The following is a 20401-nucleotide window of genomic DNA, read 5'->3' on the forward strand; positions in this document are numbered from 1 at the left end:
TGAATAATAGTATAATGCCATACATTTGTTTTCCTCAAAAAAAAAAGGGGCCAGAATTACTTAACAAATGTGTGACGGTCTGGTAAAAGGTGTTGGATGGGGCATTTACTGTTTTTGAGATATTATTATTATGAGCAAAAAAAAAAAAAAGAAGAAAAAAGTTAAAGTAAAAATTGTGGAATTTGAGGGCATGGTGTTCTGAAATACTTGTAGCTTTAAAAAAAAAAATTAAAGTAATACTTCAGAGCCATTTGGCCCATGAAGCCGGATTTTGTCCCAGTTTCTCAACAGACAGTAGCAAATGCTCGCCACCCTCTGGATGCTAGTTCTTTACAAAGTACTTTCCACCAAATGTTTTGTACAAATATTTTTTTTTTTTGTCCCCCCCCCCCCCCCCCGAGACGCTGGTATGACCTAAAATTGTCGCAAGCACTCCAAGCACACATTTTTCATTCAAAAGTCATTCTGAATGTGAGTTAAGTAACTTTAAGAATGTGGATTTTTACGTGTAGGTATTAATTTCTATGTCATGTGATCATTTCTGTGTCATGTGATCATTTCTGTGTCATGTGATCAGTTATCATAGCTTGTGACTTGTCTAACGCTGTTGTTACAGTATCATAATATAATAACCACTGCTTTCCAGATTTGTTCAAGATAAACATTATTATTTGAGTAATATTTACATCTCGTCAATCAGTCTTCAAAATGGCAAATCATTTTTATCTTTTTATTATTTACTTGTTGAAATAATCTACTTAGTATGTATATTCACAAAAAGACACAACCCCCCCCCCAAAAAAAAAACAAAAAAAAAAACGCAACATTCATTCCTGATATATTCTGTAAGGTAACTGGGGTGATTGTGTTTCAATCAACAAGACTCCTCATACATGTATTTTTATAAACTGAACTGTTGGTAGACTCAGACATAGCTCTGAAATGACTCATGTTTGTTGCAAGTGTTGTTGAGCCTCTAACAACAAAACTAAAATACCAATGCAAACAACAAAAGCTAATTCCATTTACAGTAGATAACTGGCCTTTATCATTCTATTAGACCGAGTCACCCCAGTTCATGATTAGTTAATAAATGTGATTCAAATTGCATGATTATTTTTATAAAACAATTTTTTTTTTTTTTTTTTTGGTTTTACAAAATTAAATTGTAAATATATTTTTTATGAAATTAAAATATAATCCACCATCTTAAATTGGTATTGTGTTGGAGTCAAGGTCACGTATTGGCAGGTCTGATAACGAAACGCTATTATGGACCTGCTGTAACATTGTTGTAATGGACAATATTTTACGTTGGTTAGAGAGTATTTCCATTACAACAATGAGCCCGTAATAATTCGGGTTATCAGACCTGCAATAATTAAGTACAGGTCGTGTTGGAGTTATTTTGATGCCAAAATTGGAATTTATTCCTATAAACACGAATCTTTGAATAAGTTTATCGGTTTTATTGACAAGGATGAATAAATGTAGTTTCACAAGCTGCATAAAATCAAAATTTTATATTTCTGGTGTTTTTAAGATTATAATCTAATTTTTAATTTTTTTTTTTTTTTTTGTGGTTGTTGTCGGCATCAGCTCCACCTCGACATAACACATACCTGCCAACCCTTCCGCTTTTGGCGGAATCATTCCTATTTTCACTCTTCCATTTTGTACTATTCCGCCATTGTCTCTAAAATTCCGATAAATAAAACTGATGATAAAGGTAAGAATAAAAAAGAGCAAAGAGGGGGGGGGGGGGGGGGGGGAGGTGAAATTCCTATTTTTTGTCTCAAATTCCTATTTTCAGGCGTCCTGATTCCACTTTTGGAATGTGAAGGGTTGGCAGGTCTGCATAATACATGTTTGACACGGTGGGTCACAGATACAATCTACGCATGTAAATATTTCATTGTACATAAAAAAATGAAAACAAACTTTGTCTAGACAACCCTTCAGAGCCGTCAGGACTTTGGAGCCGGAGTATAAGAAGCTATTCTGTCATCTTGATCAAACAGACACTGCCATCAGACAATGGTCCTTCTGGGTGGGGTTCCCGACCTCCCATAATGGGCAGGGGGATCTTTGTTGTGTCATCTGTTTTCCAATTGCTTTCTGTCTTGGAATGAGATTACTCAGTTTTGTCCTGACCCTGGCCAGAGTCCTTGGCTGGGAGGGAAACATCCGAATGTATGGTTATCGTTTTGGGAGATGATATTTTTTTCCTTGTAAATCATCTCTCTGTTATGTATTTTTATATTTGTTCTAATTTATAATGTAAGCATTTGAGTGTATTCCTCTTAGTGGGGGCCGTGCTTGTGTCCGATGAGACTTATAGGTGATCTCAAACTAAGAACATTGATGGTATGCTCTTGGAATTACATCTGATCCCTATATGTTCCAGTTCCCTTTGTCTTACTTTTTCTTGGATGCTTTAATTGTAATTCTAGAACTTTTTACTATCCCATTTTCTTCTTTTTACTGGCACTGCTATAACCTAAATGTGTTGCAAGCGCCGTAAAACCCTTAAAAAAAAAAAATAAATTCTGTCATCCTGATCAAAAAGACACTGCCAGCAGACAATGGTCCTTCTGGGTGGGGTTCCCGACCTCCCATAATGGGCAGGGGGGTCTTTGTTGTGTCATCTATTGTATCTATATCTGTTTTCCAATTGCTTTGTCTTGGAATGAGATTACTGAGTTTTGTCCTGACCCTGGCCAGAGTCCTTGGCTGGGAGGGAAACATCCGAATGTATGGTTATCGTTTTGGGAGATGATATTTTTTTCCTTGTAAATCATCTCTCTGTTATGTACTGTTTTAAAAATATTTTTAGCATATGATTTGTAAAGATTTGAATGTACTCCTCTTAGTGGGATCTTGTGCTGGTGTCTGGGTGAGACTTTTAGGTGATCTCATATGTATGTATATGTTTTATATAATATATATTATATATATTTATATAATTATTATATTATTTATATATATATATTATATTATATATATGAAGAGTAGTGATTATTATCTTATTTTCTCACCTATTATTAAAGACACGTTTTATCAATGCTTTCAGAAGTTTTTGTCTTTCAGTTGAGTTCAATTTATCATCTTGGCTAAAATTCATGATTTATTTTTACGGCACAGTAGAAAAGAGATGTATCAATGCCACTTTGATATGATACCCGTAAAGAGGGTTGGTGACATTTTCAAAAATTGAGTTTTAGTGTTTATCTTTGATAGTTTCCTTATTATTCAGACTTCAAGGGGGTTGATATTGGAGGTTTGGTTTTTACTTGATATATAAATGTGGTCATGTAAGGCAAACATTGTTAATTATGTACACTTCTGTACTTGTGTTCTTTTGTTTGCTAGTCTTTCAGTCGTCATTCAATAAAATTTTAATATTGCAAATCATATTGGTGTGTGTGTGTGTGTGTGTGTGTGTGTGTGTGTGTGTGTGTGTGTCTGTGTGTGTAAATTTGTCATTCATGAATTGGGTGGCGTCTTTTGTCCTTCCATTGTGGGCAGGGAGGCAATTACTGAGTCTTCTATCACTCACTCACTTAATCCTCTCTGGGCCTACTTGCACTTGAGGCGATGCAAGGGATCTCCACCTGGTCCTGTCAGCTGCTATTCTTAGGGTACCTCGAGGGACAGACCTCTCTGCTTTAGGTCCCTCTCCACAGTGGGTCTTCAGGTCTCTGGATGGGGTTCCTACCTCCCATAGTGGGCAGGGAGGTACATACTGTGTCTTCTATCACCCTATGTTTGTTTTCCAACATGCTTTCTGTCTTTGTCTGGAATGAGATTACTTGGTTTTGTCCTGGCCCTGACCGGATACCCTGGCTGGGAGGGAAACAGTCAAATGTATTGTAAGTTTTGGGAGATGATATTTTTTTTCCCTTGTAAATCATCTCTCTGTTATGCACTGTATTATATTTTGTTTATCTATTACGTATATATGATTTGTAAACATTTGAGTGTATTCCTCTTAGTGGGGACCTGTGCTTGTGTCTGGATGAGAATTTAGGTGATCTCAAACTAAGTACACTGATAGTGTGCTATTGGAATCTACATCTGTTCCCTATTTGAACTAATTCCCCTTTGTCTGCTTATTCTTGGATGCTTTAATTGTAATTCTAGAACTTTTTACCATCCCATTTTCTTCCTTTTTACTGGCGCTGATATGACCTTAATGTGTTGCAAGCGCCGTAAAACCCTTAAAAATAATCAAACAAACAAACAGAGCTTTGATCATCTTGACTATCGTTGCTGGGAAGCCATCGTAGACGGGTCGGGTTCCTGATCTCCCACTGTGGGCAGGGAGGCACTTGCTGCGTCTTCTATCCAATTGCTTTTTGTCTTTGTCTTGGGATGAGATTACTTGGTTTTGTCCTGGCCCTGGCCAGATACCCTAGCTGGGAGGGAAACAGTCAAACGTATAGTTAATTGTGGGGGATGATATTTTTTTCCTTGTAAATGATCTTTCTGTTATGCAATATATTGTGCTTTGTTTACGTATTATATATGATTTGTAAACATTTGAGTATATTCCTCTTAGTGGGGACCTGTTCTTGTGTCTGGATGAGACTTTTAGTGATCTCAAACTAAGTACTTTGATAGTGTGCTCTTGGAATCTACATGTTTCCTATTTGAACAAATTCCCCTTTGGGTGCTTTAATTGTAATTCTAGAACTCTTTACTATCCCATTTTCTTCCTTTATACTGGCGCTGATATGACCGTAATGTGTTGCAAGCGCCGTAAGACCCTTAAAAACAAAACCAAAAACAAAGCCATCGTGTATTAACATTTTCTAAGAAAGTCTCTATGTAAGCTGTCAAAAGCTTTTACAAAATCCACGAAAATGGTGTACAGCAGGGTGCTATTCCACTATGCTTTGTTCAATGATCTGTATTCAGGTGAATATTTGGTCATTGCAAAATTTTCTTTTTCTGAAGCCTGCTTGCTCTTTTCTGATGAAATTGTCAATGTGTGAGATTATTCTATTCATTTCTGTGGAATACTTTGCTGGTAATTTACAGTAATGTAGTTCCTCACCAGTTCTCATATGTCCCAAGATCTCCTTTGATATTTTACAAATGATGCCTTTTTTACCACTTACTTACTTATCCGAACCAGCGACCACCTGCGCTCTAGCCCTTCGGTCTTGTGCCATGAGGTAGAAGTTACACGTCTTTTGTAGTTGTTCCAGGTGACTATAAAGTGTGTTACTGATGCTTGGATTTGGTGGGAGGAATGTGCATCTCAGGGCTTTTTTACCACGTATCGGGGAATTTTTTTTCTCCCATATATTGGAGACAAGCTGGTATAGAACTTTGGAGGTTGTTGGTTTGTTCGGTTTTAACATTTCTGGACTAATCATTGTAGGGAGCTTTTTCCATTCTAAAGGTTTGTATAACTTTGGCAATTTCCCTTTTTCTTTTATGGGGTCTGTGTCGATATTTGGGTCATCTGTAGACTCCAGGATGTAAATGGTTGAAGGTGCGGCTATGTGGTCTAATGGTATGACACTCGTTTTCGGATCGGACGGTCCTGGGTTCAATCGAGCCTTGCTCAGCGCATAGTTGAACCCTTGGAAAAGGCTCTTTACTCACCTTCTCTCACTGTACTCAGGTGTAAAATGAGTACCTGCCATTAACAGCGTTGTCTCTGTCCAAAAAAATTGTAATATTGCCTGACAGGCGTCTTGTCCCGTCCTACATGTTAAGTGTTGCTGTTGGCCAAGGACCTCTTGTAATGCGCTTTGAACACGTTTAGTGGATATTGCGCTATATAAATGCTCTAGTTAGGTGTGCTCTTCTTTACTTTTTTGTCCGTTGAGGAGTGTTCTTTCAATATTTGATCTTTTAGCCTTGGTGATTTTGTGTTGTTCTGTAATTGTAATGGCAAGAAGACCCAACAACCATAAAAACCTGGTAGATTCAACTGGAATGTTGATTCTTGACTGGTGCATCCCAAAAAGTAGAATATAAAACCAGAACAAAAATAACAACAACAAAAAAAATGAAAAAGAAAAAAAATGCCATTATAAAAACAAACAAGCAAACCGTAAATACAATCACTTAAATGGATAGGATTTACCCCAATTTATTTCATTCATAAAATTTGAACAATATTTTTAAAAATAAAAAAAATAATAAAAAATTCAATTATATTTAAAAATTTAGGAAAATACGGACGGAATAATATCACAATTTTAACGTTTTGCAAACACAATCATTGGCTGCCCAGTTTCATTACTACAAAAAAAAAAAAAAAAAGACCCATATTGTTGACCTTATGAGAACATAACCTAAACCGAAATAGTCCATTTTTAAAATCAAAAATTCATTTTTCAGCATTCTAATCACCAGGACATAAAACCACTTAAAGGCAGTGAATCACATGTTATCATTATGGATTATAAATTTTAGCCATGAAACTGGATACACCTCACTGTAATAACAAATAAATAATCATAAAGTAGCCCCAGAGTGGCTTGGTGGCTCAAATTACCGTCTCATCTAGTCACAAACGTCAAGCAATGTTAAGCGTGGTCAGTAGCTGGATGGGTGATGTGACCGTGGAAATTTCTAATCCCAACATTATTGTGTCCTTGGGTCAGGCACTTTACATGCATTATCCCACACACTCGACTCGGGTGTAAATGAGTACCTTGTAAGACATTGTAAGAGTGTGAGGACAAAAAGGACGCCTAACGGGTGACTGGTATGTTATGAAATGAAAATTATGGTTCCGTTTGACCTTCTGGGAGGATAAATGAAACATTGTGAAGCGCATTGAGCAAGGTGAATGCACTAGGTATATAAATGATCATACTTAAAGTAATAAAACGTTTCATCCTATTTCATGCAAACCAATTTGTACAATGGCCTCTAATCAAGGCTTACTTTTTGAGATTCAAGACATAGTATATTAATATTATAACTATGAATATTTTTGTTGAACAATTCATGTTGATTTGAGATCAGAACCCATTTACATCTAGTCCAGTGAGAAAACTGAAAATATATTCATCACCCATCGAGAAAAAATAAAATAGCACTTTAAGGAGTTTTATTTTGTTAAATTTTTAACTTTAATTAAATAATTCTAAAAATAACAGGCATTGATAGAAATTGTACATTCTGTTTTGTTTCGTTAATTATAATAACAATTGGTCACACATTTTACAGCATTCAGAAAGAGTCTTAAGATCAAAGGTCAAAGTTGATAGAGATCAAATTCTGATGCTGGCCCTTGCTTTCTCTAGTATGTCTTTACGGATTTTTGGGTAGTTTGGATGTGAAGCGAGGACGTGATGGCAGACGTCAATGGCGTCCACAAACCGGCGGGCTTTCATGTAGTTGAAGGCCAGTTTGTAACCTGTGGATGAATTATAAAACGGTGATAATAATTATAACAATAATAATGATGATGATGATTGTAATAATAATAATAATGATGATGATGATGATGATGATGATAATAATAATAATAATAATAATAATAATAATAATAATAATAATAATAATAATAATAATAATAATAATAATAACTACAACAATAATAATAAAAATCATCATCATCTACAACTACAACCAAAAAAAAAAAAAAGAAGAAAAAACTAAGAGATAAATAAATGAAAACATAAAGTAAGTAAATTATTTAGGGGATAAAAACAAATAAACCACACCAATAAAAAAAAGACGGAATTTCAATTTCTTAAATGTGAAAATTAAAACTAAAACACACAGTCAGACAGACACACACACACATACACAACAAAAAAACCCTCCCTCATTAAAAAAAAAGAAAAGACGATAAAAAGACCTTAAAAAGCAGATATGAAAGTCTTTAAAAAATGTCAGTTAAAATGCCATTACCAAAATTCTTTGCATCAAAAAACAAAACAAAACCATAGAGAGAGAGAGAAAAAAAAAGAGAGAGAGAGAGAGAGATGGAGAAAAAAGAGAGAGTGAGAGAGACAGAGAAAAAAAGAGAGAGAGAGAGAGAGAGAGAAAATAAGTATATTAAACTAACCAATGACAGGATTGTGTTTATTGCTATATTTCCAGGCATTTTCGTAGCTGATGGCAGCGTCTTTGTAAGCTTGTTCCTTTTCAGCAATGAAACCACTGTATTCATACGCCTTGCAGCAGGACTTGTTGAACTGAAGACATCTCTTGAGCAGTTCCCCTGCCATGTCGTACTTTCCAGACTGGTGAAAGCAAAAAAAAATGTTTAATAAAAGTAATAAAAGTGCGGCTATGTGGTCTAGTGGTATGACACTCGCTTTCGGATCAGAAGGTCCTGGGTTCGAGCCTCGCTCGGCGCATAGTTGAGTCCTTGGAAAAGGCTCTTTACTCACATTCTCTCACCGTACTCAGGTGTAAAAAGAGTACCTGGCCGTTAACAGCATTGTCTCTGTCCGAAAAATTGTAATATCGCCTAACAGGCGTAATGTCTCGTTCTACATGTTACGTGTTGCTGTTGGTCAGGGACCCCTTGTAAAGCGTTTTGAGCACGTTTAGTGGATATTGCGCTATATAAAAGCTCAAGTTTTTTTAGTTTTTTCAAGCTCAAGTATTCAAACTAGAGCATCTACATCGGGGGCGAAGTGGCCGAGTGGTTAAGGCATTGCTCTGTGATCCGGATGGCCCGGGTTCGAGCCTCGCTTCAGGCACTTTCGTTTTTTTCCTTGAGCAAGATTGTTAACCCCCAATTTGGACACTTTGGACAACATGGGTGATTCCTGTTGGCATCAGACATCTTGTTTGATGAGTTATCTATATTCCTTCGTGGAATGCCTAGGCGACGATATCTTATGATGTCGTGGCGAAAAAGGCATAATTTTTTTTTTTTAATTCAAACTCGAGCATTTATATATAGCAGTATCCACTAAACATGTTGAAAGTGCCAACAAGAGGTCGTTTGTGTTTGTTTTTAAGGATTTTACGGCGCTTACAACACATTTAGGTTATATCAGCACCAGTAAAAAGGAAGAAGATGGGATAGTAAAAAGTTCTAGAATTACAATTAAAGCACACAAGAAAAAGTAAGACATAGGGGAACTGGGAACATATAGGGATCAGATGTAGATTCCAAGAGCACACCGTCAAAGTACTTAGTTTGAGATCACCTATAAGTCTCATCCGGACACAAGCACAAAATCCAACAAAGAGGAACACATTCAAATGCTTACATTATACATTCAAAATAACAAATATAATAATACATAACAGAGAGATGATTTACAAGGAAAGAAATATCATCTCCCAAAACAATAACTATGCATTTGACTGTTTCCCTCCCAGCTAGGACACCGGCCAGGGCCAGGACAAAACTAAAGTAATCTCATTCCAAGACAAAGACAGAAAGCATGTTGGAAAACAGATATATGGGGATAGAAGACACAGTATGTACCTCCCTGCCCACTATGGGAGGTCAGGAACCCCACCCAGTACAAGGGGTCCCTATCCAACAGCAACATATAATATGAATAACGAGACTTGACGCCAGTATGGAGATATTACAATTTCTTCTAACAGAGACAACGCTGTAAATAGCCAGGTACTTATTTTACACTTGAGTACTGGGAGAGAATGTGAGTAAAGAGCCTTCTCCAAGGACTCAACTATGCACTGCCCAGGACCTTCCGATCCAAAGGCGATTGTCATACCACAAGACCACGTAGCTGCACAAATATTATGCTAAATTCGTCAAAGCTTTCCCTGACCTAAATAAACCACATTTTGGGTTTGATGTAACTTAAAAAATCTTGGACATAAGCTGTGATTCGCAGCTTGAGAAGTTGATTGCTTCATATAAAATAATGAATTACGAATCATGACAAAATCACGTTGGAAAGTAAAGCAGCCCTTACTTTTACTTCCGCTCAGGGCCATTCACAACTGGTTTTGTCATGCTTTTATATGTCTTTACTTAGTTATTTGTAAATAACAATGTGAAATTGAATGTAAGCTTCAATTTAATATATGAAAACAGATAGTATGGACATTTTGGGTTTCCCCTTTATCAACAAAACAGACGAATTTGTCTGTAGTGTTTTCATTCTGTTTTGTTGATAAAGGGGAAAACCGAAATGGCCATATTATCTGTTTTTGTATATTAAATTGAAGCTTACATTCAATTTCACATTGTTATTTATTTCTTCGAGCTTCGAGCAGCAACATTTACGTTACCCAGTATTCTTGGTCTTAGTTATTTGGTAAAACAACTCAAATTTTGTCAGTGAAAAATCGGCGGCGGTGGTAAGTATGGACAATGCTGAATTCTAGCTGTATACACATCAGAAAAACCAAGTTTGATTTGGGGGGAAATTTTAACCAAAAAAAACCACCAAAAAACAAAAAAAAATGGAAGACGTTTAAAAAAAAACTGAAACCCAATAAAAACCAAAATAATACAATATAAAACAGAACGAAACTTTATAACAATCAGATTTCATGAGTATAAACGACAGGTCACCCACTGTACTTACCTGAACAAATATGTCTGCCAACAACAGCCATCCCTTCTCCAAATCCTCTGCGTCCTGGATGGTCCAGGCAGCTTTCGATAAACGCTTCAGCATGTTTCGGGCCCGAGGGGTCTGCTTCAGCACCATGTAGGCCGTGGCCATGCCGTACAGAGCCCCGATGTGCTCTCTCTGCTGACCCGTCGGTTCCACGGAGCAGATCTCCATGAAGTTGTTGATAGCTTTCTCGATGTTCTGCTTCTGCTTGGTGGCGATAAGGGCCATATTCTCGAGCACGAAAGCCCTTGTGTCACCAGGTTTGACCTGAGATAGAAGTTACTGGCAATTTTCATTTGGATGAGATAGAAGTTACTGGCAATTATCATTTGGATGAGATAGAAGTTACTGGCAATTATCATTTGGATGAGATAGAAGTTACTGGCAATTATCATTTGGATGAGATAGAAGTTACTGGCAATTATCATTTGGACGAGATAGAAGTTACTGGCAATTATCATTTGGACGAGATAGAAGTTACAGGCAATTATCATTTGGACGAGATAGAAGTTACTGGCAATTATCATTTGAACGAGATAGAAGTTACTGGCAATTATCATTTGGACGAGATAGAAGTTACTGGCAATTATCATTTGGACGAGATAGAAGTTACAGGCAATTATCATTTGGACGAGATAGAAGTTACTGGCAATTATCATTTGGACGAGATAGAAGTTACTGGCAATTATCATTTGGATGAGATAGAAGTTACTGGCAATTATCATTTGGACGAGATAGAAGTTACAGGCAATTATCATTTGGACGAGATAGATTTTTTTTTGTTTGTTGCTTTAGGTCTCTTCCAACACAATTGAGGTTATATGAGAGACCGCTGAAACAAAAAAACAAGCAATCTAACAAAAATAGTTACAAATGTAAATCAAAATCATAACCCAAGATATCATAAGCTAATTATATATAACAAGAACAAACAGGCAGAAGATTATCAGAAAAAAAAATATCCCCTGTCAAAAATAAATCACAAACAAAGAAGCAGGATATGCTAGTAAGAGAGAAAGAACGACATCACTATCGGATCGAAACAATGCAACATCATAGTATATGATTCAGGGTGAGCTCCATCAATCACCGTGGACGAGATAGAAGTTACTGGCAATTATCATTTGGACGAGATAGAAGTTACTGGCAATTATCATTTGGACGAAATAGAAGTTACTGGCAATTATCATTTGGACAAGATAGAAGTTACTGGCAATTATCATTTGGACTAGATAGAAGTTACAGGCAATTATCATTTGGACGAGATAGAAGTTACTGGCAATTATCATTTGGACGAGATAGAAGTTACTGGTAATTATCATTTGGACAAGATAGAAGTTACAGACAATTATCATTTGGACGAGATAGAAGTTACTGGTAATTATCATTTGGACGAGATAGAAGTTACTGGCAATTATCATTTGGATGAGATAGACGTTACTGGCAATTATCATTTGGACGAGATAGAAGTTACAGGCAATTATCATTTGGACGAGATAGAAGTTACTGGTAATTATCATTTGGATGAGATAGAAGTTACAGGCAATTATCATTTGGACGAGATAGAAGTTACTGGCAATTATCATTTGGACGAGATAGAAGTTACAGGCAATTATCATTTGGACGAAATAGAAGTTACTGGTAATTATCATTTGGACGAGATAGAAGTTACTGGCAATTTTCATTTGGACGAGATAGAAGTTACAGGCAATTATCATTTGGACGAGATAGAAGTTACTGGCAATTATCATTTGGACGAGATAGAAGTTACAGGCAATTATCATTTGGACTAAACAGAAGTTACTGGCAATTATCATTTGGACGAGATAGAAGTTACAGGCAATTATCATTTGGACGAAATAGAAGTTACTGGTAATTATCATTTGGACGAGATAGAAGTTACTGGCAATTTTCATTTGGACGAGGATATTTGCACTGAATAGTGGGAATTAAAATGTGGAAAGAGTGTTGTGTATAAGTGCTGCTATTTTGTACAGTATCTTAATCAACTGGGGGGTCCTGATAGCTCAGTTGGTAGAGCACTCGCTTCACACACAAAAGGGACCAAGATCGATCCTGGGTGCAGTTGAGATTTTTTTTCTGACCCCCCCCCCCTGTCTACCCAGCAGTGAATGGGTAGCTGGGTCTCTTAGACCTGGTTGAAAGTACTTTGCGATAAACTAACATACTTTCCAAAGGGTAGCAAGCAATTGCTATCATCCGTTTCACGCTATAGCAACCAGGATAAACTCCAGCTCCATGGGCCGAATGGCTTTGAAGGACTACTTACTTAAGCAACTGGTGTAGAAATGGTCAGATATGTTAATTGGTACCAAGTAGAAGAGCTGTTTATAACCATATAAATAATTATGTTTATCCAAAGGTACTGGGTCTGAGTTCCCACCTACCAAACTGTTTTGCCTTCAGCAAGTCACTTTGCCTTCACTCACAAGGCCATAACACTTTGGATTATAAAACTTGCAAATAAGTACACGTTTCTTTGAGAGTATTTTCATTACAGCAATGAGCTTGTAACACTTTGGGTTATGAAACTTGTAAATATGTACACGATGGTTTGAGAGTATTTACATTACAGCAATGAGCCCATAACACTTTGGGTTAAGCATAGAGAGTATGATGAGCTCCTGACAAATTTGTAAATTTGTGCGGCTATGTGGTCTAGTGGTATGACACTCGCTTTCGGATCAGAAGGTCCTGGGTTCGAGCCTCGCGCTCGGCGCATAGTTGAGTCCTTGGAAAAGGCTCTTTACTCACATTCTCTCACCGTACCCTGGTGTAAAATGAGTACCTGGCCGTTAAACAACCTTGTCTTTGTCTGAAAAATTGTAATATCGCCTAACAGGCGTCATGTCCCGTCCTGCATGTTAAATGTTGCTGTTGACCAGGGACCCCTCGTAAAGCGCTTTGAGCACATTTAGTGGATATTGCTCTATATAAAGCTCAATTTAAATCAGTGCACCTTGTTTTAGACCCTACCTTGACTTCTTTCAACAGTTTTTCAGCCGTCCTCACAGCCATTTGCTCACTATCTGATTTGTCCTTGTCAGATGATACTCTATACCATGAAAATAAAGAAATTAAATTTTTAATCAAACAAAAGAAAAAAAAAATCTAAATCACATCAATTTACTACATATTAACAACAACAAAAAAGAACCAAAAAAAAAAAAAACCCCAACAAAAAAACACATTAAAAAAATAAATTCAACAAAAAAAGTTGTCGTATAAATAGCTTTTCTTCAGATGCAAATCTCAAATCTCACTAAGCTGTAATTTATCCCCATTTCTTAATTGTTAAAACTGAAAAGGCAATTGCCTGCTACCCTTTGGATAGAGTAAATACTAAGCTGCTCAAAGCTGTGGACTGTGAAAAAGTAATGCACAAAAATGAATTAAACAGCTTTAAAAAAAACAAAAACAAAAAGGATAAAATACCAAAAACGGAATGCTTCAGGCTCAAATACCTTCTTCAGTCAATAACAAAAAAACCAGTAAAATGTTTCAACACATTTAGGCCATAGTCAAATCAGCACCAGTAAAGCATACCAACTTGAGGCAGTGGGTCACAAATAGACCATCAGGGTCACAAGGCTCAGGGAGCCAGAGTTAATTCCTGTAACTCCAGCCTTAAATGGAATATAGCAATTGCTTACTAGCCTTTGTCTATTCCACTATATCCAACTATCCCAACTAACCAATAACTGCTGGACGGACAGGGGGGTCAGAACAAAATCTCCATTAAAAAAACTAGAGCTTTTATATAGCGCAATATCCACTATATGTGCTCAAAGCACTTAACAAGGGGTCCCTGACCAACCGCAACACGTAACATGAAGAACGAGACATAATGCCTGTTAGGAGATATTACATTTTTTTCCCGACAGAGACAACACTGTTGACGACCAGGTACTCATTTTACACCTGAGTATGGTGAGAGAATGTGAGTAAAGCGTCTTTTCCAAGGATTCAACTATGCGCTGAGCGAGGCTCGAACCCAGGACCTTCCGATTCAAAAGCGAGTGTCATACCACAAGACCACATAGCCGCACTTCACTTGGAGATGTCCGTGATCTCTTTGAGTGTGAAGCGAGTGGACTATCAAGACCCCTGGATCACAAATAATAGGTGATAAATTTAATCATTTGTTTGACTACCTTCCACTATCGCCTTCCACCGTCTCAAAGACTTCCCCGCCTATCGTCTCATTGTCTGGATTCAAGCATATCTCAATCATGTTGTAGATGGCATTGTTGCCCCAGTCTGAATCTTTGCGTGCTTTGTTGAAGTGTTTCAAGGCATCGGTTGGGTTACCTGAATACCTGTACAAAATCATTACAAATATTATTTGTAAGTGAAGATCTCATCAATATTCAGATTTTTGTTTGTTTGTTGCTTTAGGTCTCTTCCAACACAATTGAGGTTATATGAGAGACCGCTGAAACAAAAAAACAAGCAATCTAACAAAAATAGTACAAATGTAAATCAAAATCATAACCTAAAGATATCATAAGCTAAATTATAAATAACCAAGAACAAACAGGCAGAGGATTTACAGGAAAAAAAATATCCCCTGTCAAAAATACAATCACAAACCAAAGAAGCAGGATAGGCTAGTAAAGAGAAGAAGAAACGACATCACTATCGGATCGTACACCCATGCGAACATCATAGGTATATGATTCAAGGGTGATGCTCCCATCCAACCACCCGCCAATATTCAGATTCAGATTTTTTAAATATCATTGTTAAGTAAAGGCCTATGCAGGAATCTTTCATTGAGGAATTATAATTAAGTGTTTATTTTTATTTTATTTTATTTTATTAAGTGTTTGTTTTAACAAAAGAATTACTGGACACAATGTATTGCTGCACACGAAAAGGGACCAAGTTCGATCCCGGTTGCGGTCGAGAATTTTTTCTGACCCCTCCCCACCCCCTCTGTCCACCCAGCAGTAGTTGGGTCTGTTAGATCTGGTGGAAAGTACTTTGCGATAGATTAGTGTCCTATCTAAAGGGTAACAAGCAATTGTTATTGTCCATTTCGTGCTATAGAAACTGGGATAAACTCCAGCTCCATGAGTCTAATGGCTCTAAAGGCAAACTTTTTTTTTTTTTTGATCAGAAACTTGGGAGGCCAACCTTAAGCATCACTAACAAATTACAGACGTTTGTCAATAAATGTCTAAGGGGTGATTTTGGGGGTATGAATTGGAAGGATAAAATCCAGAATGAATATCTGTGGGAAGCTGCCAACCAACAACCTATAAACATGAATGTATGTTATACAAATCAATAAGAGAAAGTGGGAATGGATAGGCTATACACTTATGTTTTGTTTTGTTTTTAAGGGTTTTAGTCTTACGGCACTTGCAACACATAAACTTCATATCAGTGCCAGTAAAAAGGAAGAAAATGGGATAGTAAAATGTTCCAGAATTACAATTAAAGCACCCAAGAAAAGGTAAGACAACGGGGAATTGGTTCAAAAAGGAAACAGATGTAGATTCCAAGAGCATACTATCAAAGTACTTAGTTTAAGATCACCTAAAAGTCTCATTCAGACACAAGCACATGGTCTCCGCTAAGAGGAATACACTCAAATGTTTACAAATCATATATATGTAAACAAAACATAATACATTGCATAACAGAGAGATAGTTTACAAGAAAGAAAATATCATCTCCCAAAACTCTAACTATACATTTGACTGTTTCTCTCCGAGCCATGGTATCCGGCCAGGGCCAGGACAAAACAAAGTAATCTCATCCCAAGAAAAAGACAGAAAGCATGTTGGAATACAGATATAGGGGGATAGAAGACACAGTAAATGCCTCCCTGCCCACTATGGTAGGTCACAGGAACCCCACTCAGGACATACACTTAGAAAACCAGCCTGCAAACGACATAAAACTATAAGCTCTCTCTCATTGAATCCCTAAGGAGGAAGAAAACGTGGGAAGTCAAGAAATGTCAAATTAAGAAATTAAGGAGCAGGCAATGGTGTAATATAAAGATCTGAACAAGTGTATATGAAAGGTGCCAGACAAAGCAAGAAAGAAAAATACAAGAAAAAAAAATCAACCCAAAAAATCAGTCGAGACCTCTACTGGGGATCGAACCTCAGACCTTCTGATTACCCGTCATTACACGTATAATGACAGATTCTTACCACTCGTAAAGTCCCTTGCAATATGAAAAGCCAGCCTCCATCTTGGCCCTGGGAGAGGCAGACTGAGCAGTCTCCAACAGTTTTGGCACTTCTTCCAATTTTCCTGCACGTCGCATCAGGTCGACAAGGCGTGCCAGGGCCTCAAAGTTATCTGTGACAAGACACGACAATAATGAACATAATGAGCAATAAGGAGGCTGCATGAAGTCTACAGTCATAATGTAAATATTGATTTATTAATTTATTTGTTTTGCAATCTTTTCAATTTTCAATTTATAGTGACAGTTTTAACTATTTTACAGTGTTGAAATTATTTATATTATAAAGCGCGGCTCTGGTTATAGAGCTGCTCCTTTTTTATATATACGTCCTATTTCCATTGTCATTTTATCTTATGTGTAAATTATAACACGTCTGTACAAAAAATTTCCTTTTTGGGATGCAATAAAGTATTATTATTATTATTATTATTATTATTATTATTATTATTATTATTATTATTATTATTATTATTATTATTAAAAATACAAGCATAGGTGGCCCTTCAAAGTCATTAGATCCATGGAGCTGGAGTTTATCCTGGTTTCTATAGCGTGAAATGAAAAATAGCAATTCTTGCTACCTTTTGGATCGGATGCTCGTCTATCACAAAGCAATTAAAAAATCAGCCACCTGATCATTGCTGGGTAGACAGGGGAAGGAGTTCAGAAAAAAAAAAATCACTACTTCATTCCGAATCTATCTTGGCCTCTTTCCATGTGAAGTGAGTGGTCTAACAACTGAGCTATTGAAACCCTCCAAAATACAACCAAAAACGTAAAACAAGAAAAATGTTTTAGGAGCAAAATCCCATATGTGATTTACTCAAAAAAAAGTGAAAAAAACAAAACAAAAAAAAAGATTCAAGTTTCCAAATGTCAAGTGCATACAGGCCATAGCAGATCATATACTCTTTGACTAAAATTCTTATAGATAGTATGCGCTTGGCTAAGAAGCTCATAACATTGGCATCCGGAAATATAACGGACCAACACACAACAACTATGTGTATCCATGAACGTTTATAGTCTGGTTAATACAGTTCAGTGAGCATTACTCATAAACGCGGATGGCAAAAAAAAATAACAAAGACCTGAGTGGCGTCATCTTCGAACTATCTATTGTTATAATTTCTTCTTATATCTCTTCCTCTGAAGAATATGAGAGAACAAACAAAGCTACAAATGTAAACATGTTTTGCATCCTTCGACCAGAAACTTTTGTATCAAAGGCACAATAAGGTTGAATCAAAGACAAATTAGGATGTATCAAAGACACATTTAGGTTGTACCAAAGGCATATATGTATGATATATTAAACACATTAAGGTTGTATCAAAGACACATTTAGGGTGTACCAAAGGCATATATGTATGATATATTAAACACATCAAGGTTGTATCAACGACACATTTTGATTGTATCAAAGTTAAATTTAAGATGTATCAATTACACATTTAGGTTGTATCAAAGACACATTTAGGGTGTACCAAAGGCATATGTATGATATATTAAACACATTAAGGTTGTATCAAAGACACATTTAGGGTGTACCAAAGGCATATGTATGATATATTAAACACATTAAGGTTGTATCAAAGACACATTTAGGGTGTACCAAAGGCATATATGTATGATATATTAAACACATCAAGGTTGTATCAACGACACATTTTGATTGTATCAAAGTTAAATTTAAGATGTATCAATTACACATTTAGGTTGTATCAAAGACACATTTAGGGTGTACCAAAGGCATATGTATGATATATTAAACACATTAAGGTTGTATCAAAGACACATTTAGGGTGTACCAAAGGCATATATGTATGATATATTAAACACATTAAGGTTGTATCAACGACACATTTTGATTGTATCAAAGTTAAATTTAAGATGTATCAATTACACATTTAGGTTGTATCAAAGACACATTTAGGGTGTACCAAAGGCATATATGTATGATATATTAAACACATCAAGGTTGTATCAACGACACATTTTGATTGTATCAAAGTTAAATTTAAGATGTATCAATTACACATTTAGGTTGTATCAAAGACACATTTAGGGTGTACCAAAGGCATATATGTATGATATATTAAACACATCAAGGTTGTATCAACGACACATTTTGATTGTATCAAAGTTAAATTTAAGATGTATCAATTACACATTTAGGTTGTATCAAAGACACATTTAGGGTGTACCAAAGGCATATATGTATGATATATTAAACACATCAAGGTTGTATCAACGACACATTTTGATTGTATCAAAGTTAAATTTAAGATGTATCAATTACACATTTAGGTTGTATCAAAGACACATTTAGGGTGTACCAAAGGCATATATGTATGATATATTAAACACATCAAGGTTGTATCAACGACACATTTTGATTGTATCAAAGTTAAACTTAAGATGTATCAATTACACATTTAGGTTGTATCAAAGACACATTTAGGGTTACCAAAGGCATATATGTATGATATATTAAACACATCAAGGTTGTATCAACGACACATTTTGATTGTATCAAAGTTAAATTTAAGATGTATCAATTACACATTTAGGTTGTATCAAAGACACATTTAGGGTGTACCAAAGGCATATATGTATGATATATTAAACACATCAAGGTTGTATCAACGACACATTTTGATTGTATCAAAGTTAAATTTAAGATGTATCAATTACACATTTAGGTTGTATCAAAGACACATTTAAGTTGTATCAAAGACACATTTAGGGTGTACCAAAGGCATATGTATGATATATCAAACACATTAAGGTTGTATCAACGACACATTTTGATTGTATCAAAGTTAAATTTAAGATGTATCAATACCACATTTACGTTGTATCAAAGACACACGAAGAATGTATTAAAGATACGTTTAGGATTTTTTAAAAATCACCTGATTTAGATTTTAACAACTGGTGGAAGTGGTACATGGCAGAGTCGTACTCGTTACGTCGGAACATGAGGTCGGCCAGCATAATGGTAGCCTGGTCGTTGTCATTGTCGTTTTTCAACAGGGTCATCAGCTGATGTTGACAGGCGTCCAGATCCTCTGCCATCAAGTGTAGACCTGCCAGATCCAACATACGCTTGCTGTCGTTCTCACTGTACACCAGAGCATCCTTTTGGAATAAAAGAGGTCCAGAATTTTATTTTTTCATGTTACCAAAAAAACAAAAAAGAAGACAAAAGAGCTTTTTTATATAGTGCAAAATCCACTAAATATGCTCAAAAGTGCTTTACAAAGGGTCCCTGGCCAACAGCAACGCTTAACATGTAGGACGAGACAAGACGCCTCTTCAGCGATAGTACAATTTTTTTCAGACAAGCTTAATGGCCAGGTACTCATTTTACACATGAGAACGGTGAGAGAATGTGAGTAAAGAGCCCTTTCCAAGGACTCAACTACGCGCCAAGTGAGGATCGAACCCAGGACCTTCAGATCTGAAAGCTCGAAAGCGAGTGTCATACCACTAGACCACATAGCCGCACAATGTAATACACATAGCCTTAATGCAATAACATCCTGCTTAGTGGGCCTTATGGCACAAATATTTGATTTGCTTAGGATTCAGACGAATCATGCCCTCTGGGGCCAATATGGAGAAG

The 20401-nt window shown here is 36.3% G+C and overlaps 1 protein-coding gene across 1 annotated transcript in view; it reads right to left on the reverse strand.

The window, feature by feature from the left end:
• Positions 1-6075: 6075 nt before the first annotated feature.
• Positions 6076-20401, reverse strand: part of LOC144957718 (tetratricopeptide repeat protein 21B-like) — a gene marked incomplete in the record, with an annotated part of 41726 nt that continues 27400 nt past the window's right edge. Inside the window, 7 exon segments of the mRNA XM_078889101.1 lie at positions 6076-7387; positions 8045-8222; positions 10506-10805; positions 13536-13614; positions 14714-14878; positions 16730-16880; positions 19689-19914. Coding sequence (XP_078745227.1) covers positions 7242-7387; positions 8045-8222; positions 10506-10805; positions 13536-13614; positions 14714-14878; positions 16730-16880; positions 19689-19914 — 1245 coding nt within the window.

This window comes from Berghia stephanieae, chromosome 12 (genome assembly GCF_034508935.2).
Source record: "Berghia stephanieae isolate SIO BIC M18660-M18661 chromosome 12, UCSD_Bste_1.3, whole genome shotgun sequence".
Lineage (NCBI taxonomy): Eukaryota > Metazoa > Mollusca > Gastropoda > Nudibranchia > Aeolidiidae > Berghia > Berghia stephanieae.